The sequence below is a fragment of the Monodelphis domestica genome, chromosome 4 (assembly GCF_027887165.1).
Source record: "Monodelphis domestica isolate mMonDom1 chromosome 4, mMonDom1.pri, whole genome shotgun sequence".
In the NCBI taxonomy this organism is placed as follows: Eukaryota; Metazoa; Chordata; class Mammalia; order Didelphimorphia; family Didelphidae; genus Monodelphis; species Monodelphis domestica.
This window is the reverse complement of record NC_077230.1, coordinates 373,776,678-373,803,376: the sequence shown is the minus strand read 5'-3', so window position 1 is coordinate 373,803,376 and position 26,699 is coordinate 373,776,678. Positions and strand designations below refer to the sequence as shown.

Below are 26,699 nucleotides of genomic sequence, written 5' to 3'. Positions count from 1 at the left end.
AGGGAAGGAGGAGCTAGTGGGAGTGAGGCCCAACTCCTGCCTCCTGCCCAGGGAAGGGATCAGTTTTACTTCCTAACAATAAACCAGTTCTTCTCATAAATAGCTAATGAGTGCAGGATGTGGCTTTCTGGTCCCCACCCCAGTCAGGAACAAGTGGCAGGTGAGGGAGATGGGCCGACGCCTCACACCCATCACACTTTTATCGGCCTTGGGCGAGGGAGATGTTTCTCCCACCACCTCTTGGCCAAGCCAGGTGCTTCAGAGGCGCCAGGCAAGGGAGGGAGGGCAGGGCGACTTTATCTGGAGAAGAAAGGGCCAACTGGGGTGTCAGGCAGGCTGGGGAGCCGAGCTCTGCGAGGGCCAACGTAGCTTGCAGGTACAGCACACATCAGAGTTCTATTTCTCTCCCCACCCCCAAAAAAGTCTCATTAACGACGTCTACAGGGATGCACAGATGCCATTTTGCCAACATCCCTCCCCCCGCATCACGGAATGGGGCACACATCACTTTATACTAGGATTCCCTCCCATTCTTTAACTCCTCCAGACTTTGTAGATTCTATCCATACATCTGGTCTATGGGGTATGGAATATCCTTGGGATAAAGGAGGAAGGAGTCAGGGAAATGGGGTGTATCACTCTACAAGCATTAAAAGTAGTCATTAAAAGCCTATTCAGTCCCTCTCAAATGGGTGAGGAGAGAGAATTTCGTACTGAAAATAAAGTCAAATTGAATCTTTAAAAAGTGCCGGTCACTGTGCAAAGAGGGAAAATGATTCCATGTTTATACTTTTGAAGCATAATTTTGCAGCTAATATTTTGTGAGAAGCAGCATAATGTATAGTCCTGGACTTGAAGGGCTGGGTTCAAATTCCACCAATGACACTTTCCAGTGGTATGACCAGACAAGTATCTGAACTTCTCTGAACTTCAGTTTCCTCAACTGCAAATCTGGAGAATAAAACCTGGAATCTTTGCCTCAAAGGGTGACCGGAAAGCTTGAATGAGACAAAGGATATAAAATCTTTTAGAGATTTTATTTATATTTTGAAATGTGAATCTGAAAATTTAAATAAGATCTTTTAGAGATTTTATTTAAATTTTAAAATGTTAATAAGAAAATTTAAAAATAACTAGGAAAAAACATGACAGTTAGAGAGCATGTTAAAGTTTGCAATATGCTTTACACCCATTATCCCATAGATTTTCAGCACAATACTATCCACTGTACCACACTGTCTCTAAATGTCCACTGTTATTTTTGAGTGGAAAATATTGTTAATGTGGATGTACTACTTTTAGATAATGACTGACTCACCTTTCTACGAAAGGGAGAGAAATGGAGTCTGAAAGGAGAACAAAACCCAGGGTCACTCAGCTGGAGATTTAACATCAGGTGGGAGATCAATGGACTAGAAAATAGGAAAGCCAAGTTCTAGTCCTGGTTCTGCCATTATGTGACCTCGTAACTTTGGGCAAGTCCCTTTCCTGCTCTGGACATCAGTTTCTTCATCCATAAAATGGGCAGGTTGGGATGGATGACCTCTCAAGTCCCTTTCAATGGCAGCATTCTACGAATGTAGGACTTGTGCCCCTCTGAGCCCAGATGGAGCTTTATTCTATCTAGTTAGAAGACCCTGTAGGTGGTAAGGATGAAATGCTACCCCCTGACACTGGGGACACAGGTTGATGCCATCTTTGGTGGGACCAAGAGTGCAGGCTCCAAAGGATGGCATTGTGTGCTCAGGCCATCGGAGCTCTGCCTGATCGCTCATCCCTTTTGTGGGAAGCCAGCCTGGTGACATCCTCTGACAGACAGCTTTGGCTCAGGGCCCCTCGGGCAGAAAAAAGGAATGGAGGAAAAGAGGTCAAATCAGAGAGGTCTGGGCCAGTGCCATACTCCTGAGCTAGGGACTGCAGTATCAGCTGCCCATTCCCAAGTTCAGTAGGGTAGGAAGGCTAGCTCCTGCCCCTGGGCTCTTGCCACCCTCCTGGCTAAGGTGTAGGTGCCAGATGGGGGAGGGGATGGAAGGAATCTGGTGTAATGTGAAAAGATCTCTAGGTTCAGGGTCAGAAGAGAGCTGGGTATGATGATAGATTGGGGAGGGGGGGCTACGGTGAAGGAGGGGCAAGAAGCTCATCTCCAAAAAGAAGGCTGTCTGGTATAAGAAGAAAGAACCTTGAAGATCTGGTGTAGAATCCCTGGCCATTCTGCTCCTTTCAAACCTCCCGTGATCTTGACCAAGCTGACCAAGTCACTAACCCTCTCTGGCCCTCAGTCTTCCCATCTATGAAATATGGGTGGTTGGGGGAAGTCGCCTCAAGCTCTAAATCCTCTGATCTCCGTTGCAACTAGGTTTCTAGGTTCCTGCCCACCCCTTTCCCCAGCCTACTACTTACTACTGTGTAAGAAGTAACACATCCCTTCCCCACTCGAGTCTCAGTTTCCCCATCTATAAAATTAGGAGGCTAGCCTAGATGAGTGCCAAAATCCCTTTACACTCCAAATCCGCCGACCCAGCACTTCTACCCTGGTGACCTTGGGTACGTCCCTCCCTCACTCCGAGCCTCAGTTTCCCCATGTGTAAAAAGCAGGGGTCTAGCCTTCACCGCTCCCTCCTCCCCCCTTTCCCTCTCAGCTCTAAGCGCCGCGGACCCCGGGGCACCCCCTGGCGTCCGCCCCCTCCCCCGCGCACCTGCAGCTCTTCGAAGGCGTCGTCGATGCCCGTGACCTGGTGCTGCTCGTGCAGGGCAGGCTCGTCGCAGAAGAAGCAGACGAGCGCGCGGTCGGTGAGGCAGAAGAGCTTCACCTTCTCGTGGGCCTGGCAGGGCAGCGCGGCGCGCCGGGCGCTCAGGATGGCGTCCAGCGGGAAGGCGCTGTAGCGCTCCACGATGTTGGCCAGCTTGAGGCTGGGCGCCAGCGCCGGCTCGGCGAACGTGCGCCGGCACTCCGGGCAGTCGCGGGCGCCCTGGGCCTCCTGCCGCACCCAGTGCTCGGTGATGCAGCGGCGGCAGAAGTAGTGCTCGCAGCCCAGGCTCACCGGGTCCTGGTAGATGCTCAGACAGATGGAGCACAGCAGCTCGTCCTTCAGGCTGCACGCCATGGCTGCAGTGCGCCCGGGATGCCGGCCGCCCCCCGCCCCGCAGGGCCGGCGAGGGGCACCCACCCACCCGGAGAAGGGACGGAGGAGGGGGCGCGCCCCGAGGCAGCCCAGCGTCCCCGGCCTCGAGTTCCTTCCTCACTGGCTGGCTCCGCGATGTCGGCCCCGGCTCCCTCGGGCTGCGCTCAGGACCCAGGGGATCAGCACAACCCGGAACAGGAGGCGCTGGGGGAGCAGAGACGGCGGCAGCCGGCTGGTCCGTCCCGGGCGGAGCCTGGAGAGCCGAGCTCCGCCCCGACGGGGGAGGGACGACCAGAGGCAGCTGCTTCAAGTCCTGGCCAGCCAGACGCTGGCTTCTTCTGTTCATAAGCTCAGCATCGCCTGGAAGGGACCCTAGAGAGCTTTTTACAGCAGGGGAGCCTAAGGGAGGAACTTGCCCAAAGCCACAAGGTTACGTTAGTCGTAGAAGCAAGATTAGAACCTGGGACTGGAGATTCGCGTGCCCTCTGCCAGGTTCTTTCCATCGAATTGATTCAAATGACCAGAGCCAGACGTTGCAGTCTTTTGAGAGAGATGTTTGGCCACTTGCCCCTTTATCCAGATGTTCTTAGCACAGAGCGCCCTCTGTTCCAAAAGGCTCTAGGATTTGGAGTGATGATTAAGGATCATCTAGCCTTCTCCCTCTCATTTTATAGCTGAGGCCTCAAAAGGTCACACATAGTGAGTAAGGAGGAGAGCCAGTATTTGAACCTAGGTCTTCTGACCAAGTCCAGGGCCCTGCTACTGTACCAGCGAGCTATTTGACCTTCCCCAGTAAAGCAGAACCCAGGATCTGCCAAGCTGGGGACAAAGCTCTTCATCCCCCTTTTCCCTAGATGATCTCAAAGCACCTTATGGAAACTTTTGCCTGGGAAATGCAGATAGCCCTTCCTGTGCGTTTTGGGAGTAGGCGTGTTGGCCAACTGGTCTCTTGGTGTCAGGTAAACTGAAACTGAATCTCCACTGCCTATGGTGGGGCTCTCTTTTAGGGAGTGGAAGAAAGAATCATAATCATTTCAGCAACCCTGCCCCATTCATTCATCAAACATTTATTATAATTAATACTGGAAGGGATCAGTGATCTCATCAATGTGGATTTTCCTTTCAATGATACACACACTACAACCCAATCCTAGTTGCTCGTCTTGTACCATTAAAGTCTGTGTCCGGATTCCTATGAGTTCATGACAGTGTGCTAGCAGCCTTCCTCCCTTTCTCCTGGTCTCAGAGGATACCTATGGCTCCCATGAGCTTTCTTTTGGTTTCCTCTCACTCTGGCCACATGTCCAGGCTATCATCACTGATCATACCTTTTGCTAAAAGCAAAATTTACTTTGATTCTTTTCTGGAGCTCCTTACACATTAGGTGTTGCAACCTATTTACATCAACCACATTTTTCTTCTTCACTGACCTTAGGATGATGGCTCATTTCTTCTTTTTCAGAGTTCCATGACTTGCAGACAGACAATACTGGTAAAATATTGCTGTGAAAATATAGACCTTTATTTCTTGGAAAAGTTGGGGGTCATTAAAGGAACTTTACATTTTCCCAGTGGCAATCTAACCCTTAGTTAATATGCATTGTCTATCTATCATCTATTTACCTACCTATTTATCTTTCTGTCTACCCACCTGCCCATCCAATTATATATCTCTGTCTACCAATCTTTCTATTCACCCACCCATCAAACCATCTATTTACCTACCTACCTATCTTTCTATCGACCCTCCCATCTATCTCTCTAAGTCTCTGTCTCTGTCTCTCCTTCCCTCTCTCTCTCCCTCTCCTTCTCTCCCTCCCTCCCTTTCTCTATTCTCTCTGCCCCCTCTCTGTCTGTGTCTGTGTCTGTGTCTGTCTCTCTGTGTCTGTGTCTGTCTCTCTGTCTCTGTCTCTGTCTCTGTCTGTCTGTCTGTCTGTCTCTCCCTCTCTTCTTCCTTTCCACCTCCTGCTTCTCTGGCTTCCTTCAAGTCTCAGCTAAAAAAGTTTGTTGTAGTGCCCCCTCCAGTTTATCGCCTACTGGCATATACAAGTTGGTCCCTTGAAAAATGACTATCCCACACTCAAGATGGCTTTGTGAATCGACATTCCTGAAACTAATTTGTGAGCCTCCCATAGTGCATTTACTTGATTTATTTTCTGATAATTTTCTTAGAAAAGGAAGGGGTGGTCACTGTGATCCAGCATGGATTAATTAAAGCGAGGGAGAGGTAGGGGGACAGCAAGACAGACAGACAGAGACTGAGAGAGAGAGAGAGAGAGAGAGAGAGAGAGAGAGAGAGAGAGAGAGAGAGAGAGAGAGAGAGAGAGAGAGAGAGAGAGAGAGAGAGAGAGAGAGAGAGAGAGATTCCATTTTTCTTAGAAAAATTGAGATAGTTTTGTGGTGGATAGAATATTTAACATTGAGTCAGAAACACCTGGGTTCAGATCCTGTCCTTGGCAATTACTAGCTGACTGGCCCTAGGCAGCTCCTAGGCTTTTATCTGCTAAATCATAGATGGATTGAGATCTGCTGGAGTCAGTTCCTACATGGAGGGTTCCCTGGGTGGACATAGATGCTTCGAATACACTAGATGAACAGACCAGAGGCATTCCCTTAATTCTGCCATTTGACAAGTCTTTCATATATTTGTGAACATAATGGGAAGATAGTGGCTGAATGATCATACTGCTCAAATGAACAGAGCACTAAGAGTAGTAAATAGTGGACTGATGTCATCCTGGACCTGTGGGGAGGGAGTAGTTTGCATATAATGGAGTTTCCCAAGAGTCTATCCTTGACTCTGTTCTATTCACCATTTTTCAGTACCCTAAAAGTGGAGATAGTAGTAAATATATAGCTGACATAGCAGAGCAAGATATAGAACTCTTTAGAGGATAGAATAAGTATTCCACAAGATCCTGAAAGTCTAGAGTGATATATAGAATCTGAGATGATGTTGAATAAAGATCAATGTAAATCCCTACATTTACAGTCCAGTCAACTATACAAATATAGACAGGGGAGAAGCAAAAAAGATCTGAGAGTTAAAATGGATTTCAATTTCAATGTGAGCCAACAATAATGACATGCCTTCCCAGAAACTTAATGCAGGTCTGCTACTTTAATAAAAGCCAGGCTTCCAGAGCAGAAGAGGGGAAGAGTCTTACTTTACCTTGTCTTGATCAGATCATATCTGGAAAATTATAATCAATTTTAGGTACCATATAGTAAGAAAGATGTTGACAACCCAGACAAGAATGACCAGGATGGTAAAGGGATTGAAAAAAAGCTCAGAATGAGGGATCAGTGGAAGGAACTGGGTATCTTTAATCTGAATGAGAAGGTTTAATGTGGTTATGATGGCTATGTCCTGTTTGAAGGGCTGTAATACAGAAGGGGATTTGAACTTCTTTTGCTTGACCCCAGAGGGCAAAACTAGGAGCATTGGATGCTCATTGAACTAAGAGAAGCAAATTCCTCTCTCTTTATGTCTCTCTGTGACTCTGTCTCTCTCTTTTCCCCTCTGTCTCTGTCTCTGTCTCTGTCTCTGTTTCTCTCCCCCTCTTTCTCTCTCTCAACATACATAACAAAAATGGTAACACTTCCCAAACTGAAAAGCAGAGCAAGGGGGTATGGGCTTCCTCAGGAGATGTTTGCTTTCCCTGACATTGGAGATCTTTAAGAGTTGGGGGAAGGGAGAGAAGGAGGAAGAAGGATTTATTGGGCACATACCCTGTGCCAGGCACCAACCCTGTTCCAGGCACCATGCTAAGCATTTTAATAATTTGATCTCATGTGATCCCCACAAAAACTGTGGGAAGATGAATAGCCAGTTATAGTTTTCCAAGATATTGTAGATGGAATTAAGGTGAAGGAAAGGATGTCTAGTCAGATGTCTTTGAGGTTTCTTCCATGTCTGAGATTCTAAAAGGCTCTTGAAATAATCCACTTTTAAGATAAAGAGCGTGGACTAGGTAAATGAATAAGCACTGAATGGAAGAAAGGATCTTTGGAACAAAGAAATGGCAAGTCCTGATGACTGTGGATTATAGGAGTGACTGAGAAGAAATGTGTTTTCATCTCTTCCATAACTTCTCATCAGAGGAGGATGAAGAAGCATTTCATTTTAGATCCAGAGTCTTAGACTTTGAAGAGAGGTCAGAAATCACCTGGTCTGGCCCATACCTGGGCAAGAAGCCCTTTTATGTCAATACACAATAAGTGGCTATCCAGCCTTTGTTAGAAGACCTCCAATGAGGAAAATGAGGGGATGCCCTTCAGTTGGGGAATGGCTGAACAAATTGTGGTAGATGTTGGTGATGGAATACTATTGTGCTCAAAGGAATAATGAACTGGAGGAATTCCATGTGAACTGGAACAACCTCCAAGAAGTGATGCAGAGCGAAAGGAGCAGAACCAGAAGATTGTACACAGAGACTGATACACTGTGGCACAATTGAATGTAATAGACTTCTCCATTACTGGCAATGCAGTGTTCCTAAAGAACTCAGAGGGATTTACAAGAAAGAACACTATCCACATTCAGAGGAAAAACTGTGGGAGTAGAAACATAGAAGAAAAACAACTACTTGATTACATGGGTCGATGGGGATATGATTGGGGATGTAGACTCTAAATGAACATCCTAGTGCAAACATCAACAATATAGAAATAGATTCTGATCAAGGATACATGTAATATCCAATGAAATTGCACATCAGCTGCGGAAAGGGTGGGGGGAGGGGAAGGAGGAATAGAAAATGATTTTTGTAACCAAGGAATAATGTTTGAAATTGACCAAATTAAATAAAAAAATAAATAAAAAAGAAGACCTCCAATGAGAGCATACTCCTGAGGGGGCTCACCCCACTTCTGGATTACTTTGTGAGGAAGTTTTTCCTGCTACTGAGCCTAAATAGTCCTTTTTGCAAATTTTGCTCATTGCTTTTAGTTCTGCTCCTTGAGTCCAAGTCAAAGGAATTTAATCCCTCTTATACAAGCCAATAGAAGAGAGCTATTATGTCCCCCTGAGTCTTCTCTTCTCCAGGAGTACCATCACCAGCCCCTTCACCTGATCCTCAGATCATGAACATGAAGCCCTTCAGCACCCTGGTCACTCTGCTCAGGATGTTCTCTAACTGATCAATGGCCTTCCCAAATTGATCAATTCTCTGAAAGTTCTAAGCCATATCTCTTCTACAATTTATGCCCATTTCTATTCTATCTTCAGAGTAGCAGCTTATTCTTCCAGAATCCTTTTATCCAGAATTCCCAGTTCACAGTCTTTTCACCATTTTGCTTGATGATGATGACTTCTCTTTGTTGATGATCTCCACTTTGCCTGGCATATATCTTGTGTGTTGCCTCCTCCACTCTTGAGGGATAGGACTGTGTTTTTGCTTTTCTTTGTATTCCTTGTTCATCAATGCCCAGAAATACTGAATATATGAATGAAAATACTGATGCTTAATAAATGTTGATTGACTCTCTAATAGAGAGTGGTTGAATAATATAGTTGAAATGCCAGACCACTAAGAGAAAATTTGAAATGGACTTCCTTGTTTCTAGATATTCTCTTTCTTCCTTAAGCTACTATAACCTTAACCAGAAAGGGAAATAAAGGCCAGGCAGAGGCTGGTGGACATCTTAGAATTCCTGTTGATATACCCTACTGTCAACTATACTTTTCAAAACCCTCTTTTTGACATTCTGAGGTAATCTCTAAAAGTTTTCCCCTAATCCACCTTGGACTTTATTCTGAAGTTTTCCACTTTTGGAATTACAGGATGTTTGTATTCAAAGAAAAATGGGGAGAAGGAGACTTGGGCATCAGGATTAGTGAACAGTATTGTTCAAAAAAAAGAAGGAAAAGAAGTTTTTTAAAAACCCTTACCTTCCATCTTGGAATCACTACTGTGTTTTGGTTCCAAGGCAGAAGAGTGGTAAGGGCTAGGCAATGGGGGTTAAATGACTTATCCAGGGTCATATAGCTAAAAAGTGTATGAGGCCAGATTTGATCCCAGGACCTGGGATGGATCCTAGTCTCTGGGTCTGACTCTCAGTCCACTGAGCCAACCAGCTGTCCCCTAAGAAGGTCATTTAAATAAAATGTACAGAAGGAAGTTCAGAAGAAAATACTGAAAATCAGGACAACTTTGAAAGTAATAGTTTAAATTTGTTTATATACTTTAATGGAAGACTGGCCAAGGGGCCCCCGACTTTAAAGCATCTGCAGTATGTTGTGATTTGGGGAGCTGCTTCCAGAAGGGTGTGATGATGACACATCATGGAGGGTCCTAGTCTCCGCTTGGGAATATTTGTAGGTATGACCTTTCCTGGTCTCTTAAGCAAACAGTGAAGAAATGGATTTTTGATTAGCTACTAAAGGAGAAGTAGGAACGTATACAAAATACTCCAAGCTCTCTTTCCTTCCCTGGTTTCCAGGAGGAAGACATCCTGGTTTGGTCCTCTGTGGGGAAGATGTGGAGAAAAGAGTCTTGGGTCATCTCTTTCACCTGGAACCAGCATGGAGCCTGAGAGCCAAAGAGCCAAATCCAATGACCTACTCTCCTTACCTGGGACACCATGAAGTCAGAAGCACCAGGCTTTGTTATGATTTCGGTCCCTGTGTCTTTGCTTAGATTGGTGAGCTCTATTTGTTCCTGCCTTAGATGAAGCAGTATTGGAGACACAATGGAAAAGACTATGGCCTGGGTAGCTTTGAGACATCAATAGAGCAAGCAACTAGAAGTTGAGGGATGGGAGTCCCTGGCTGGGCTTTTAGCCACTTAAACCCCAAGAAGATCAGACGTCAAGTGCCCTGCTTGACCCAGCAGTGTGTCAAAGGAAGCTGAAGTAGGGAGCTATGCTGAATTCAGAAAAGAACTTAGTGAGAATAAATGCTTTATAAAAATGGCTTTAAGTTGGAGCCGGCTCTTCCCTGAGACTGAGATAAAAAAGGAGAGAAGCTTCTTGGGTGTTGGGTTGGAGTGGGGAGGAAATGTCTGTACTTCTCTTTTTGCTGTATCTTCTCAATGGATAAAGTGTCAGGCTTTTGGAGTCAGGAAGTCTCATCTTCCTGAGTTCAAATCTTACCTCAGACACGTACTAGCAAGTCACTTAATCTTGTTTGCCTCAGTTTCCACATCTATAAAATGAGCTGGAGAAGGAAATGACAGACCACCCCAGTATCTTGACCTAGAAAATCCCAAATGAGGTCATGAAGTATTGGATATGACTGAAAAAAGACTAAACAACCACCACCTAGTAATATCCCTTTGATTTTTTGATAATTGAGTGGCAACTAAGTAACTCAGTGGAGGGAGGGCTGTGCCTAGAGATAGGAGGACCTGAGTTCAAATCTGACCTCAGAAAATCCCTGCCTGTGTGACCCTGGGCAAGTCACTTAACACTAACTATCTAGCTCTTACTGCTTTCCTGCCTTGGAACCAATACTTACCATCAATTTTAAGACAGAAAGTTAAGGGTAAAAAAAAAAAGCTAATTGATGTTAATCATCACTAAAGCTCTAATCACTGGAAAATGTGAATGATATGGGGTATACTAAATGTAACTGATAGTTGATACTGGGAAGAACTCACTGGAATGGGGGATCAAACAAATAGCATAAAAGAGGAACCTCCCCTTCTATGTAGCTGGTGCTTGGGGGACTCAGCTCTTCAGGGTGAGTGGGAATTGGGATGAAAACTCTCCAGGGTTTATTATGGGCTCCCCTACTCCTTTCTAAAGCAAGCTGTTCAATAGAGATTTGGGATTTTATGTATAATCCTCTTTTTTCACTTCTATTTTTTATATGGAAATAGCCCTTGTTTTTTGAGTCTTCATTAAATCCAGAATTTAAAAAATGTAATTAAAACTCCTTCCTGTCAGAAGCTGTATCTTACTCAAATATCAAAAGTCAGTGATATAAAAGGGAAAATATGTGATACCAAAGCTAAAGTAATGCACTTATTTAGTCCCAAAAGTCATGGGGGAAGGGGCAGGAGGCCATTGCCATCCTTAAATATCAGGCAGAAAGGGGATTGGATTTGTTTTCCTTGGCCCCAGGAGGCAGAACTAGGACCAATGGGTAGAGGCTACAGAGAGTCAGGTTTCAGTTCAATATGTGCAAAAATTTCCTAGTGATTATACAGCTGTCCCAAGATGCAGTGGGGCTGCTGCACGAGCCTGTGAGCTCCTCTGTCCCTGGAGCTGTTTGAGCAGAAGCTGGTGTTGCACTGGTGGATGAAGTGCCCTTTGAGGTCCCTGCCAATTCTTTGCAAGCTATAGGTTGAATTTATAAACTAATTTAAAAGAAAAGCAAGCTGTACATAATAGAGACCTGGAGTGTCATGTCCAATCCCCCTTTTTTCTTCTATTACACTTATTATACAGATGCCCATTCTCTTTGGTGTTTATTAATTAAATTTAATTTTTTTTAAAAGATGCCTACTAATTGAAAGTCTTTAATTCCATTGTACCAGCCTTCAGCTAATGGTCAGTGCTAATGGTGACAGAGGTTTAATATATGATAATAATATTAATTGACATTTACATGGGGCTTTAAGGTGTTTTTTGTTTGTTTGTTTACCTGAGAATCAATACTAAGTATTCATTCTAAGACAGAAGAATGATAAAGGCTAGACTTTTGGAGTTAAATGACTTTTCTAGAATCATAAAGCTAGGAAGTGTTTGATCCCAAATTTGAACCTAGGACCTTCTGTCCCCAAGCCTAGCTCTCTATCCACTGAGTCACCAAGCTGTCCCTGAGCTTTAAGGTTTCCAAAGCTTTTAATATGTATTTTGCCATTTGATCCTCACAACAGTCCAGTAAAGTAGGCACTAATTATCATCTTTATTTTCAGATACAGAAACAGAAACTAAGAGAGATCAGGTGATTTGCCCAGCTGCTAGTAATTTCTGAGGTAGGATTTGAACTCAGGTCTTCCTGACTCAGAGTCCAGCACTCTCTCTACTATGCCATGAAAATATTTCAAGTGCTCCTCATGATATAAATGCATCTTAGGGTAGTAAGGTTAGGGATTAATAAAAAATTAGCAAAGATTTATTAAATGCCTACTATGTGTTATGTTCTCTACTAGGTGCTGGGAATACAAATATAGAAATGAAACCATCTGTGCCATCAAGAATCTAACATTTATTTGAGTGATGAGGGCTATAATAACATTTGTCTCTTTCCTTTTTCTATTATTCTGGATCTAGATGACAGTATAATAAATACTCTACACTTGTACTATCCAGTTTCTGGCTTAGCTGCTTGTACTTGGGGAAAACGCACCATTAGGAACTAAATATAGGAGTATAATTTAGAGACAAAGGAAGAGAACAGAACTGGATTAACAAATTGTATTCTCATACAAACTTACACCAAGGCCACCCCTACCATCATACTAATCTCTTATCTGATATCCAACTCCAATTTTGCATGCCCAATTCTCTACAGAACCCAAGGAAACTATAGCTTTGGGCAAGGTTTTTCCCATATGTGAGCCTCAGTTTCCTCCATTGTTAATTGACTTGGGTAGCCCTTGGTATTTCCTAGAATGCTAACATTCTTGGTTTCTATGATTCTAAACCTCTGCAGATTCCTAGGGTTCTGGAGTGTAGTGTGACTACATTTGTTCTAAAGTATTGCTTCTGTTGGTACCTTGAATAATCATGTACAGTAGGGTGGAGTTAGGGGAGAGGTATCCCTCAATCTGGAAAATCCATGTGAAATTTTTGGGTTCTCCCTTCATACTAGAGAAAAAGTCCGATTTTTTTTTCTTTTATGGGGTGTTTACAATACCTTATTGTGAAATTTGGGTTAAGTCCTAGGCTATATGTAGATTAATGCTAAACTATCTCTATATTTCTAGTCATTTGGTATCATTTGCTGGCTTTTGTGTTCTTTTTTTTTTTTTGTAAACTTTAACATTTTACTTATTTTAACTTTAAAAAAGAAATTGTGTATATTTATGGTATTAAAAGATAAAATGTTGATATTATATAATACTATATGTATATTTTATTCATTTCTGAGTTTCTAAACTTTTTATGTGTTTCATTTTTTCTGTGTCATCTGCTGGCCTTTGTGTGTGGTCTGTAGATTCCCCAAAACTCCCCTCAAATTCCCATTTAATTAGATACTAACCTGCAGATATATCAAAATTGTGACAGGAAAAGTTGCGATGGCAAATAGATGCCTCTGTGTTTGCATGTTCTATATTTCAGCACCTAGAATATTGCCTCATATATGTTAAACACTAAATATTGATTGATTTGGATTGAACTATATTTATAGAAAGAACAGAAATCTGAAGAAAGATATGATAACTGCATATATTATATAGAAGATACAGGAATGAGCCTGATAACCAAACCAGAGAGAGACAAAGCAGAAAAAGAGACTATAGACTAATTTCACTAGTGAATTTAGACAAAAATCCTTACATTCTGTCTTAAAACTGATACTAAACAAGAAGAGCAGGAAGGACTAGGCAATTGGGGTTGTGACTTGCCCAGGTCACACAACTAGGAAGTGTCTGAAGCCACATTTGAACCCAGGATTTCCTTCTCTATCCCTATCCACCGAAGCACCTAGCTGCCATGCTAATGAATGCTGATACAAGCATTTCATCCAAAATTCTTGCAAGGACACTTGAGAAGCAGTCAGAAAATAATTCACTATAGCAAAGTTGGATTTATACAAGAAAGGATGGTTCAGCATAAAAGAAAGCAATTAACATAATTAATCATACAAACAACAAAGAAATGAAAATCATATTATTTCAAAAGACATTAAAAAGCCTAAAAATATAATAAGCATTAAAATTTTTAAAAACATAGCAATGAAAAAGCAAAGGAATGGAAGGACCTTTTCATTTAATTGATTTTTTTATGGTGTTCCATCCTATTTTCTCACTATCTTGGACATCCTTTTCTGGAGGAATGCAGTTTGCTTAGATCCTCATAGGCACTGAAAATCTAGCATGCAACCTGAACACTAAATTCTCCAGATATGATTTGAACTATATCAATATCTAGTCTACATGTCTCTATCTTGTGGGTAAAGATAACATGAAACCTTTGCCAAATATTTCAACAAAATACAAGTAAACTTTATCCACTTTATTCCCCAATCTACCCTTCTAGCATTCCTTTCAAAAAAAATGGAAAATGAAGCTAGTCTGGCAGGACTTGATTTTGGTGAACACAGGAACTCTTCGTGGTTGACATTTACTTTTCTAGATTTGCAAATCCAGGTTACCCATATCTATGGGCTCATTTACTATTTCTCATAATCAGTGACTTCAAGTTCTCCTGTTTACTGTTTCTCAGGTTTAATGTCAAATCCACAGGTAATGAGCCTTCATCCTGTGGTCACTCTAGTCATACTTGAGGCACATAAATCAAATAAAGTGTTTAATCAAAACAAAATCCAAAGCAAGGTAAATAACAAAGGAAATGAATCATATAATTAATGTCCTTGTTACCCATTTTCAGACAGCTGCTGCCTTCCCACACTCCCCAAGGTAGCCAATGAGTCAGAGTCCCATTGATTCCCAAGCATCCTAAACCCTTGGGAGAAGGAACTTGTTCAGCTAAACTCTTGACTGGGTGTGAGGATGCTAGAAAGTGATGCCCACAAACAGTCTCTGCTTATCATCTGCTTCTCGATCTCAAAACAGCAGTTAAGATGTCTTTGGGTCCCAAGGTTCCAAACATCTGAATCTGATTGTGTCGTCTTTCTTTGTCTCTCTGACTCCATCTCTTCTGTTCTCTGGTTCTAGCTGTCTGCAAGATATTACTTCCTTCTTATATCACTGGTTTCCTAGCTTCCCTTCTTGCACCTCAGGTATCTTAAGAGAACAATCATTCTCTTTTATCTTGATAATTCCAACAGAATTTCAGTCTCTTCTAACCCGCTACACTATTTCCTATGATCTTTTAAAGTTTGGTTCACTAGAAGCTGATGAACTCACACACAAACCTCTGGGAAATATAGTCCTCCAAAGTAAACCTGGTAGCTACTCCTTCAATTCACACTTCAGTCATAGCTAACTTTTCATGACCCTATTGAGGGGTTTCCTTAGCAAAAATAGTGGAATGGTTTGCCATTTCCTTATCAAGTTCATTTTATAGATAAAGATACTGAGGCAAACAGGAATAAGTAGCTTACCCAGGATCATAGCTAGTAGTAAATGTCTGAGGCCAAATTTGAACTCAGGAAAATGAATCTTTCTGTCATCAGGCTCAGTGCTCAATCCACTGCACCACCTAGCTGCCCTCACCCTTCCTTATAAGTCTCTTTAAAAATACATTCAACATCCAGCAATACCGCTTCTGGGTTTGTATCCCAAAGAGATTTTTAAAAATGGGAAATGTTCTGTTTGTATAAAAATATTTATAACTGAGCTTTTTGTGGTGGCCAAAAATTGGAAAATAAGGGGATGTCCATTGATTGGGGAATGGCTGAACAAATTGTGGTATATGATGGTGATAGAATATGATTGGGATATATAGAATGATGAACTGCTTGATTTCTATAAGAACTGGAAAGACCTCCATGAACTGATGCAGAGTGAAATGAGTAGAACCAGGAGAATATTGTTCATAGTAATTGAAATATTGTGGAAGGATCAAATGTGATAGACTTTGCTACTAACAAGCAATGCAATGATCCAGGATAATTCGGAGGTACTTGTGAAAAAGAACGCTATCCACATCCAGAGAAAGAACTGTGGGAGTAGAAATCCAGAAGAAGATATGTTATTTATCACTTGTTTATATGGGTATATGATTTGGGGCGTGGGTTTTAAAAGATTACTTTATTACAAAAGTAAATAATTTGGAAATAGAATTTGAGTGATAATATAGGTATAATCCAGTGGAATTGCTTGTCAACTCCTGGGGGGGGGGAGGGAAGAGGAAAGGGAGACAACAAAAATCATGTAACCATGGAAGAAATTTAAAAATTAAAATTAAAAATATATGTATTCAATAATTTTTCTAGGACTTAAAGTCAAGATCATTGATGTAATAGCCTGATTCCTTTTCCTTTTTGAAAAGGTGGAGATCTATTTTTCTTTAGTCCTTTAGCACCTTTCTCCTCTTCTTTGGTCTTACCTTTATTAAAAAATTTTTTTTAATGTTTTTATTCAATACAACATTAAGGAGCAGCTGGGTAGCTTAGTGGATTGAGAGCCAGACCTAGAGATGGGAGGGCCTAGGTTTAAATCTGACCTCAGATACTCCCCAGCTGTGTGATCCTGGGCAAGTCACCTAACCCCCATTGCCTTGCCCTTGCCACTCCTCTGCTTTGGAACCAATACACAGCATTGATTTCAAGGTGGAAGATAAGGGTTAAAAAAAAAACCATTAAATATCAGTACATATAACTATATTTGCTTAGTAATTATTTTTATTTCAAGTAATTTTGATGCCTAAAGATCCATAACACAATATATTTTGCGTGATAATCCTTATATACCCCATATCAAATTGCTTACTAGTTCTGGGAGGTGGGAGGAAAGGGAGTGAGACAATTTGGATGATGAAATTTCAGAAAATTTATGAGGAAATTTGTTATTACATGTAATTGGTAAAATAAAACATCCATATAAAAAAGAACCATAACACTTTAGTTTTTCTCCCTCTAAATTCTCATCAAGGTTTACTGTCCATTCATTTTTTCCTCATATGATCACCATTACAATGTATTACATCCCATGTTACTATGTAATATGTTACTATGTCCTTCTTCTAGTTTTAGTTTTTCCCTTTTGCATTATTTCATAAAGGACTTTTCAGATTTCTTTGTATTGCTCATTATTGTTCATATTAATCAGATTATCCATTGTAATTGTAATATTCCATTGTATGAATGCACCACAATTAATTTAACCATTCCTCCTTGTTAGGCTTTTAAGTTGTTTCCAGTTGTTTGCAATTATATATAATGATGCTGTGAACATTTTTGAACAGATAGTTCTGTTTTTGTGGGGTTTTGGTGACACTCTCAGGTTACTGAATGATTGGTTCCAGGGGGAGGTTATTTTTTTTTGTGTAAATTTTACTATTTATTGCCAGATTGCTCTTCAGAAAGATTCTATGAGTTTTTGAGTCCATAAATAATCAATTACTGTACCTGTTTCCCCATAGTCCTGCCAACATTTTGCTTCCTTACTCATACTTATTTTTTTTTGTCAATAGGACAGTATTAAATTAAAAAGTTATTTTGATTCATTATTGATTATTAGTGAGATTGGACTTTTTTTCCTCCAGTGGTTTTTTCCAAACGGTTTTTTCCAAACCACTTGTTTCCTTCTGGGAAGCAGGCCCTCTGCCTCTTGGAATCCCATGTATTTGGGATTCTTGAAAGTTCAGCTCAGATGCCTTCTGTAATGTAAGGCCTTTTATAATCCCCCTGGCTGTTAATACCTTCCCCCTCCCAAATTATCCTGTGAGGAGGGAGAACATTCCAGCCTGGAGAGAGGAGGAGGGAGAATGTAGAGGCATGGACTTGAGAGATATTGGATCATATGGGAGGACCAGGGAATAAGCAGATATAGTTGAGTTATAGAGTATGTGGAGGGGAATAAGAGGCAGCCAGGTGGCACATTGGATAGAGTAACAGGCTTGGAGTTAGGAAGACTTGAATTCAAATCATCCTTAGACCTTACTAGTTATATGGCTCTGGGTAAATTTCTCGACCCTGTTTGACTCAGTTTCCTCATCTGTAAAATGAGTTGGAGAGGGAAATGGTAAACCTCCCAGTTTCTCAGCCAAATAAAACCCTGAAAGGGGTCATAGAGAGTTAGACCCAAATGAAATGACTGAACAACAACAACAATGGAAGGGAGTAAATTGTAAGAAGACTAGAAAGGTAGGAAGGGATCAGGCTATAAAATAGGACTTTAAGGGCCAAAGAAAGGAATTAATATTTGATACTAGAGGTAATAGGGTGCCACAAATAGAAGTTTACCTGGTAAAAAAGTGACCTACTCATACCTGAACTTCAGGAAAATCACTTTGGCAGCTGAACCAAGTATGGCTCAGAGTGAGAAAAGATTTGGTAGTGTGAAATCAATTAGGGTGCTATTATAGTGAGAGGTGATAAAGGCCTGGATTAGGTCAGTGGCTGTGTGAGTGGAGAGAATGAGACGCATGACAGATGTTTTGAGGTAGAAACACAAAGATTTTTTAATGGATAGTATTTGTAGGATAGGTGGGAGTGAGGCATCAAGGATGACACTGAGGTTTTAAGGGTGGTTCACTGTGGGGATACCAATATCTTCAACAACAGGAGTCAGAAAGTTTTCAAGAAAGGAGAGCTTAGAAAGCAAGATAATGAAGGACACATGTAAAACTCAGTGGCATTGCGTGTTGGCTATGGGACGGAGGTGGGTGAAGGGGAGGGAAAGAACGTGAATCGTGTAACCATGGAAAAATATTCTAAATTAATTAAATAAAATTTCAAAATGAAAAAAAGAAGGCAAGATAACGAATTCCATTTTTGTTATTTTTTGTTTTGTTACACATCTATAAAACATCTCATTGGAGATGCCCCCCAAAATATTGGCAATATGGGACTCAGGGGAGAGATTAGGGCAGGATATACAGATGTGAGAATCATGTGTAGAGAGGTCACAGTTTCACCTACAGGAACTGATGAGTGAAAAAAGAAGAGGATCCAAGCCAGACATTTGTCTTCTGTTAGAAGGAGTAACCTGGATCCAGAGATGGAGCCTGAGGAGTGGTCCGATAAATAGGAAGAGAGCCAAGAGAGGGCAGTGTCATGAAATGTTAGAAAGGAGAGAGAATCAAGGAGAAGAGAATGATTGGCAGTTTCAAAGGATGCAGGGTTCAAGATGGATGAAGAATGAGAAAAAGTCATTAGTTTGGGGATTAAGAGATTGTTGGTAATGTTAGAGAAATCAGTTTTGGTTGAAGGATTTTAAACTGCTTGACCTTTTGGCTGAGATTAAGTGTAGTATCTAAGGCAGAAGAGCAGTAAGGGCTAGGCAATGGTTAAGTGACTTACCCAGGGTCACATAGCTAGGAAGTTGTGGGTTTTAAAATTAAATTTAATTAATCAACTTTTAAAATTTAATTAAATTAATTAATTTAAAATTAATATTCAATAACTAAGTATTATATTTTAAAAGTTTTATCAATAATAACTAAAATAAAAAAAAACTACCTAAACCCAGCCAGCTTGCAGAAGAAGAGAGGGCTTGGTTTACGAGAGGAGAGGATTCTGGGAAATACTAAAAGACTTCTGGGGGATGAAGTCCAAGGGTTCAAGATTCTAATTAATACAAAGTGTTTGAGGTCAAGTTTGAACCCAGGACTGCCAGTCTCTGGGATTGGCTGTCTTTCACCTAGACATCTAGTTGCCCCTGTTTTATTTTGTTTTGTTTTGTTAAAAAAAAAACAAAAAACACCTTACCTTCTGTCTTAGAATCAATACTAAGTATTAGTTCCAAGGCAAATGAGTGGCAAGGGCTAAGCAATTGGTGTTAAGTGACTTGCCCAGGGTCACACAGCTAAGAAGTATCTGAGGGCACATTTGAATTCAGGACTTCCTATCTTCAGACCTGGCTCTCTCTATCCACTGAGCCACCAAGTTTCCCCCTTTGCTATCTCTTCTACTTCTTTTAAATCTCTACCATTTTTGTCTTTTATCACATCCCTTTTGAATATGAGACATTCTCTTGCTATTTCCAATTTTCCTGAAGATCTCTCCCTTTTTTCCTAATCTATTGTTTTCTTCTTTTTCTTTACATTGCTAACTTAATAATTCTTCTTATCTCTCCTTGCTCTTCTCTGAAATTCTGTATTCAGTTAGGGAGACCCATTCAGTATATTCATTAGCAAATCCATTAGGGAGGCATTAAAATGATTTCCTTGTGATAGTGGCTTCTCTTCTGACTGATTCTCAGGTCTGCTCCCTCTACCCAGATTGCCTTGTCCCCCACATGGGCATTTTCTCTCCTCCTCTTGCCTTCCAACTCTCCTTTATGCATATACTTCTAATATTCTGCAAGCCCTCGGTTTTATGGTTTTTTGTATCTCTAGCACATAACGTAATAACCTGGCACACAGACAACATTTACCAAAATAAGGGATTGCTGTCGATATCTCGTAATAGCTAGCATTTATACAACAGTGCTTTAGGGTTTACAAAGCACTTGATATATATTATCTCATTTATCCTCATAACAACTCTAGGAGGGATCTACTATTATTATCCCCCCTTTTATAATTGGGGAAACTGAGGCAGACAGAGGCTAAGCACCTTGCCTAGGGTCACACAGTTACTAAATGCCTGACGCTAAATGTTAACTGAGGCTACCCTGACTCCAGGTCCATGTCTCTCCACTGTGCCAACTAGCTGTTTCTATCCATCTCTCCCTCTCTCTATACAGTGAAAGCCCAGTGGAAATGATGTAACCTAATTGATCTAAAGTGGACCTAATAGCATAGTTTTGTAGTTTCCTTAAAATCCCTTCAGAAGCACAGGAAGACTGAGACATCCTAGATTTCACTTGGTTTCTTCACTCTTCTTTGTTCGAGTTCTCCTTTACAAAATGACGAATATGGAAAGATGTTTTATAGACTATGTTCAAATATATGATAATATGATATCTACTAATATTATATAGAATAAATTATATAATATGTGCTATTATCCATGCAGAATCTATAGCCAATTGCTTACCATCTCAGGAAGGAGGAGGGAAAGGGAGGGAGGGAGAATGAGAATTTGGCTCGGAATGAAGGATTTAAAAAATCACTTTTTCATGTAATTGAGGAAAAACATTAAATTAAAATTAAAACATAAAGAGATTTTTAAAATTAATTTCAAAGGGGGAAGCTGGGTAGCTCAGTGGATTGACAGCCAGGTCTAGAGATGGGAGATCCTGGGTTTGAATCAGACCTCAGACACTTCCCAGCTGTGTGACACTGGGCAAGTCACTTAACCCCCATTGCATAGCCCTTACTGCCCTTCTGCCTTGGAACCAATTGGTTCCAAAACAGAAGGTATGGGTTTAAAAAAAATTTAATTTCACACATGTACAATCAATATTATATTGCCAGTTGTCTTGGGGAGTGGGGAGGGAGGAAGGGAACGTGGATTGTAAAATATCAGAAAATGATTATTAAAATTGTATCTATATGTAATCTGGAACAAAATAAAAAGAATATAATAACAATTTAAATTTAATTTAATTTTAGTTAAATTTAATTTAATAAAAATTTAAAAATAAAATTATAATGATCTGAAGACTCACATGAAGAGGAGTGAAAGAGGTGATAATGGGAATAATCCAAAACTGGAGTTTGACAAGGTGTAGGTGGTTATAGGAAAGGGGTTCAAGTGTAGAAGGTAGTGCAGAGTTGAACTGACTGAGCTGAGTTGAGTCAGGGAAGAGAGGAGAGCAGAGTCAATGGACAGGAGATAGATTGGGAAAGGTCTGGGCAGTGGCAGGGTCAGAGGTCAAGGTGCAGAAGAAGAACATGGTTAAGGTGATAAGGCATCAGTAAAGATGGAATGATAAAAAACCATGATCAGATAAAGGGATTTTGGAGGCCTTGTGATACTTCATCTCAAATTAAACCATAAGCAGCAGCCATCATCAAAATGATCTAGTACTGGATTTAAAAAAATATAGAAGTTGATCAGTAGACTAGGTTAGGTAATGCAACATGCAGAAGCAAATAAGTCTAGTAGCTTAATATTTGATAAACCCGAAGACACCAACTACTGGAGTAAAGTCTTACCAGTCCATATCTGGAAATTAGACCTTTATCAGAGAAACTTGCTGTGGAAATATTTTCCTAATTACTGTGTCCACTCAAATTTTAACTATATTTGCAAGTTTTATACAAAAAAAGTTTTCAATGTCATGTAATCAAAATGCTTTAGTTTATCTTCTATGATTCTCTCTGTCCTTTGTTTACATGAACTCTTTCCCTAACCATAGATCTGAAAGTTGATCACTTCCTCGTTCCTCTAATTCTTTTTATTTTAATTTGCAAGAGGGATTTAGAACAATTTTGTATGATTATTGATAGCTTTGATTTCTTCATCTGAAAATGCTTATTTATATTCTTTGACCATTTGTCAACTGGGGCATGACTTATATTCTTATAAATTTGACCTAGTTCTCTATATATTTGAGAAATGAGAGAAATTTCTCTTTATCAGAGAAATTTGTCATCAAAGTTTTTCCCCCCAGTTTGTTATTTCTCTTCTAATCTTGGTTACACATTGGTTTTATTTGTACAAAACTTTAAAAATTTAATATAGTCAAAATTATTAATTTTATATCTGGTAATGTTCTCTATTTCTTTTTTGGTCATAAATTCTTCCCTTCTTCTTAGACCTGAAAGGTAAATTATTTTATGTTCCTCTAGCTTAGTTATATTATTATCCTTTATGTCTAAATCATATACCTATTTTGATCTTAAGTTTTAAATATGATAAACCATATGAAAAGATACTCCATATCACTATTAAAGTAACCTCATACTGATCATATTGGCAAGAATGGAAATAAAGAAAAATGACAAATGTTGGTGAGACTGTTGGGAGAACATGGGTGATAATGCACTATGGATGGACTTGTAAATTGGTAAAACCATTCTACTCTTTCCAGTCAGAAGTCTGAGTGAGGAGGGCAGACTCTCTGTGTATGGAGCTAAGGAGTGTGGGTTTTTGCCTGAGGCCACCTCTCAAGTCTCTGCAACTTCTACTGTTTGCTACCCTTCTCTGCATTATCTCTGTGGGTGCCCAAGGTCTGCGTTCTTCAGCCTGTTGGGGTCTCAGGTCTAGCTGCTCTCATGGGTAGGTCTTTGGTGGTCTTAGTCAGCTGCCAAGGATTTAGAGGTGCCCCTTGCTCGTTCACTGATTCTAACATGCTGGCTCTGACTCTAGTGCACTGGCTCTGTAGGTGAGGTGGGGGAGGGTTGATCAACTCACATTTTGGTGGAAGCTATTTCACCTCCTTTTGGTGTAGAAATGCCCAAATCCCATGTACCTTCAATGCTGCGCCCTACTGTGGAGTCCCTTTGTTCATATGAATTGGGTTTTTTTTTGGCCTTTTGAGGTAGTATATATTGGTAGGCAATGAGGAAAGGTAGAGTCCTGCATCTATACTGCCTCCATGTTTACCCGAAAATCCTGGTAAAACCATTCTAGAAAGCAATCTGGAACTGTTTTCAAAAAGTTACTAGATTATTTATATCCTTTGACCTAACAATAAATGCTACTAGGTCTATACACAAAAGAGATCAAAGAAAGAAGAAACAAATCCATATGTACCGAAATATTTATAGCATCTGTTTTGTGTTGGCAAAGATTTAGAAACTGCCCATCACTTGTGTATGTAAGATTTAAATTAAGATTCAATACTTCAAGTATTATTTTATAACATTTATTATCTGACAAAAGTAGAACCACATGACTAAATTGTTCTACCTACTCAAAAATCCCCGCTCCACCAAAGCTGCCACAGGAAGGAAAAAGAACCCGAGAGACAGAACTCCACCCAATTTATATCCTGTCTATATCAGCACATAATGACAGGAAGTAAGGAGGGTGCTAGGGATCAAAGTTTTGCTGGGGATCATAATAGTTAGGTTAACAGATTCAAATTATACTTTTGCACTCTCTCTTTCCTATTTCCCTTTTATCTCTAACTCTTGTAGTTTCCTCTTAGAAGGTGCAATGTTGTATGCACCTATACTTAGAAGACTTTTAGAGGTACAAGATGATTATGTCAAATGATCCATTGGGAGACTAGTCTCCCAAAGGATCACAGAGGGATTGTTAAGATAGAATTAATTCTCCCCTCCCCCGCTTTTAGATTTAGTCACCAGAAGCATATACACCCCATTCATTTATCCTTAAGTATGGAGAGGTCTGTGACCCACATGTGCTATAGTGGGTGACATATCAAAAATAATTGACTGCCCCCTGGACAGTCCTCAGCAAAGCTAAAGTTGTAATTGATCCACATAAAGTGAAAGGAAGGCACAGGGAGTGAAGAAAGGAATGGTATTTAAAAGTGGGAGAAACTTCCTGTGACCAGTTCTTTCGCCTTTGAAATTGGCTCCGGAGGAGCTCTGGCTTGGAATCTTGGACTGCTCTTGGATCTTCCCTTAGGACTACCATGTGGGTGAGTGAAAGGGCTGATTCCTTTCTTGACTCCTGGAAGGACTAACATCCACAGAGGTCCCCTCCCCCATCTTGGAGGAGGAGGCCTAGTGGCTAGAACCTTTGCTTAATTAATCCTAGGTCCTCTGGCTGGGGCTTTTTGGAGCCCTGCCAGAGTGAAGTCAGGGCCTGAGCAAATAATCTAGCTCATTAATTTCTCATTCTACCCTCTTTCTCTTTCCTCTACCTAATTCTTTCCCTCTATTTTGTAAATAAACTACTAAAAAGTCATTCTGACTTGAGTGATAATTTCAGTGACCACATTTCTCATATATTTAGTCCAACTTTTTATTTTAACCCTTACAGGTAGTAGTTGGACAAATTATGGCATATGAATGTAATGGAATACAGTCATCCCTTGCTCTATCATGGTTCACTTATTGTGGTTTCACTATATTGTGGGTTTTTTTCATCTAATTCTGTTTCATGGAGCTAAATTTTCACTATATTGTGGGATTTTGCAGATGAATACTGTACTGTACACAAATGGAAATACAGTATGCCACTACCACTTGCACAAATTTGCCAACATGAGATTATACATGGCTGATGGAATCTTAGGCAGCCAACCACAGCGCAGTGTTCTGTACTCTGGGTGCTGATTGGCTCAGTGACTATACTTAGAGGATTTTCACCTATCATGAGAGTCTCTGAAATGTAACTCTCACCATAGTTAAGGAATCACTGTATTATTATAAGAAATGGATAAAGAGACAATATTAGAGAAAACTGGGAAGATGTATTTAGCTAATGCAAAGAGAAGCAAGCAAAACTAGGAGACCAATTTACAAGACAGCAACAACAAGACAAATATCTTGGAAAGACAGAAAAACTCTGATCCCTATCTACTATTCTAGAGGAGGACCAATGAAGTATGCTACCCACTTCTAACAAAGATAATGGACTCAGGCAGCTAGGTGATTCAGTCAGGCATAGAGACAGGAGTTCCTGAGTTCAAATTTTGGCTTCAGACACTTTCTAGTTGTGTGACCCTGGGCAAGTCACTTAACCCCTATTGTTTAATCCTTACCACTCTTCTGCCTTTTAAATAATACCTAATATTGATTCTAGGATGGAAGATAAGAGTTTTGTTTTTTTTTAAGATGCCATATGAAGCATCCTTTCTGGACATGGCCAAAGAGGAAATTTGTGTTGTTTAATTCTATAAATTAAAACATCAATAGTTACATGAGTTTTCAAAGAGCACTGAGGGTGGGTGGCGCATGCATTGTAACCGCCACTCATATCAGTACCTTCAACAACTCACTGAGTGCTATCAGGTGAACTCCTCCTATTTTTGGTCTAATATCCTTACTAGTAATTTTTATTGTCATTTCCAGTCCAAAGATCATTCTCCTTGGCAGAGAAAAATGAACCAGGGAAAGATTTGAATAGTTCTAACCATTTCTCAAAAATCATTATCATAGTTCTTTCCATCATGAGCAGGAGTTCTAATCCTTCTTTGATTCTAGACTTTTCCAAAGTGTAGATTTTATGAAGTTCTTCATTGTCTTGAGCCCTTTCATTGACTGTCCACTTCAGCTCATTCTGAGCTTAGTACCATCTACACTCATATGTGCCACTTTCACTTTCGTCTTTGGTTATCTGCTTTTGTTTATCTTCGCCATATATTTCTTTCTAAAAGATGTTTATCATTAAGTTAGCTGGGTGTTCTCTTTAAATGGGTTCTCATTTTCTTCTCTTTTGAAATTATTTTTGTTGTTGCTATTGCCATTCAGTTGGATCCAACTTTTTGTGACCCCCATATTAGGTGTTTTTTTTGGGCAAAGATTCTGAAGTGGTTTGCCATTTCCTTCTCTAGTTCATTTGACACTGATACACTGTGGCACAACTGAACATAACGGACTTCTCTACTAGCAGCAATGCAATAATCCAGGACAATTCTGAGAAAGAACGCTATCCACATTCAAAGGAAGAACTATGGGAGAAGAAGAACAACAAGGGCCAGTGGGGATATGATTGGGGATGTAGACTCTAAATGATCATACTCGTGTAAATATTAATGGTATAGAAATGGTTCTTGATCAATGACATATGGAAAACCCAGTGGAACTGTGCATCAGCTAGGGGAGGGGGTTGGGGGGAGGGAAAGAACATGAATCATGTAACAATGGAAAAATATTCTAAATTAATTAAATAAAAATGTTCAATTCTAGTTCATTTGACAGATGAGGAAACTGAGGCAAATAAGATTAATCCCAGGGTCACATAGTTAATAAATATCAGAGAACAGATTTGAGTTGTCTTCTCAAGGTGTTTCTTTCTTCCTCCCTCCCTCCCTCCTTTCCCTCCCTCCCTCCCTCCCTCCCTCCTTCCTTCCTTCCTTCCTT

At 40.5% G+C, this 26,699-nt stretch overlaps 1 protein-coding gene across 1 annotated transcript in view; it reads right to left on the bottom strand.

Moving 5' to 3' along the window:
• Nucleotides 1–3,462, bottom strand: part of TRIM62 (tripartite motif containing 62) — a 75,625-nt gene extending 72,163 nt beyond the window's left edge. The window contains exon 1 of the mRNA XM_056795352.1: nt 2,697–3,462. Coding sequence (XP_056651330.1) covers nt 2,697–3,104 — 408 coding nt within the window. The 5' untranslated portion in view covers nt 3,105–3,462. The remainder of the gene's footprint in view (nt 1–2,696) is intronic.
• Between the last annotated feature and the right edge of the window lie 23,237 nt (nt 3,463–26,699).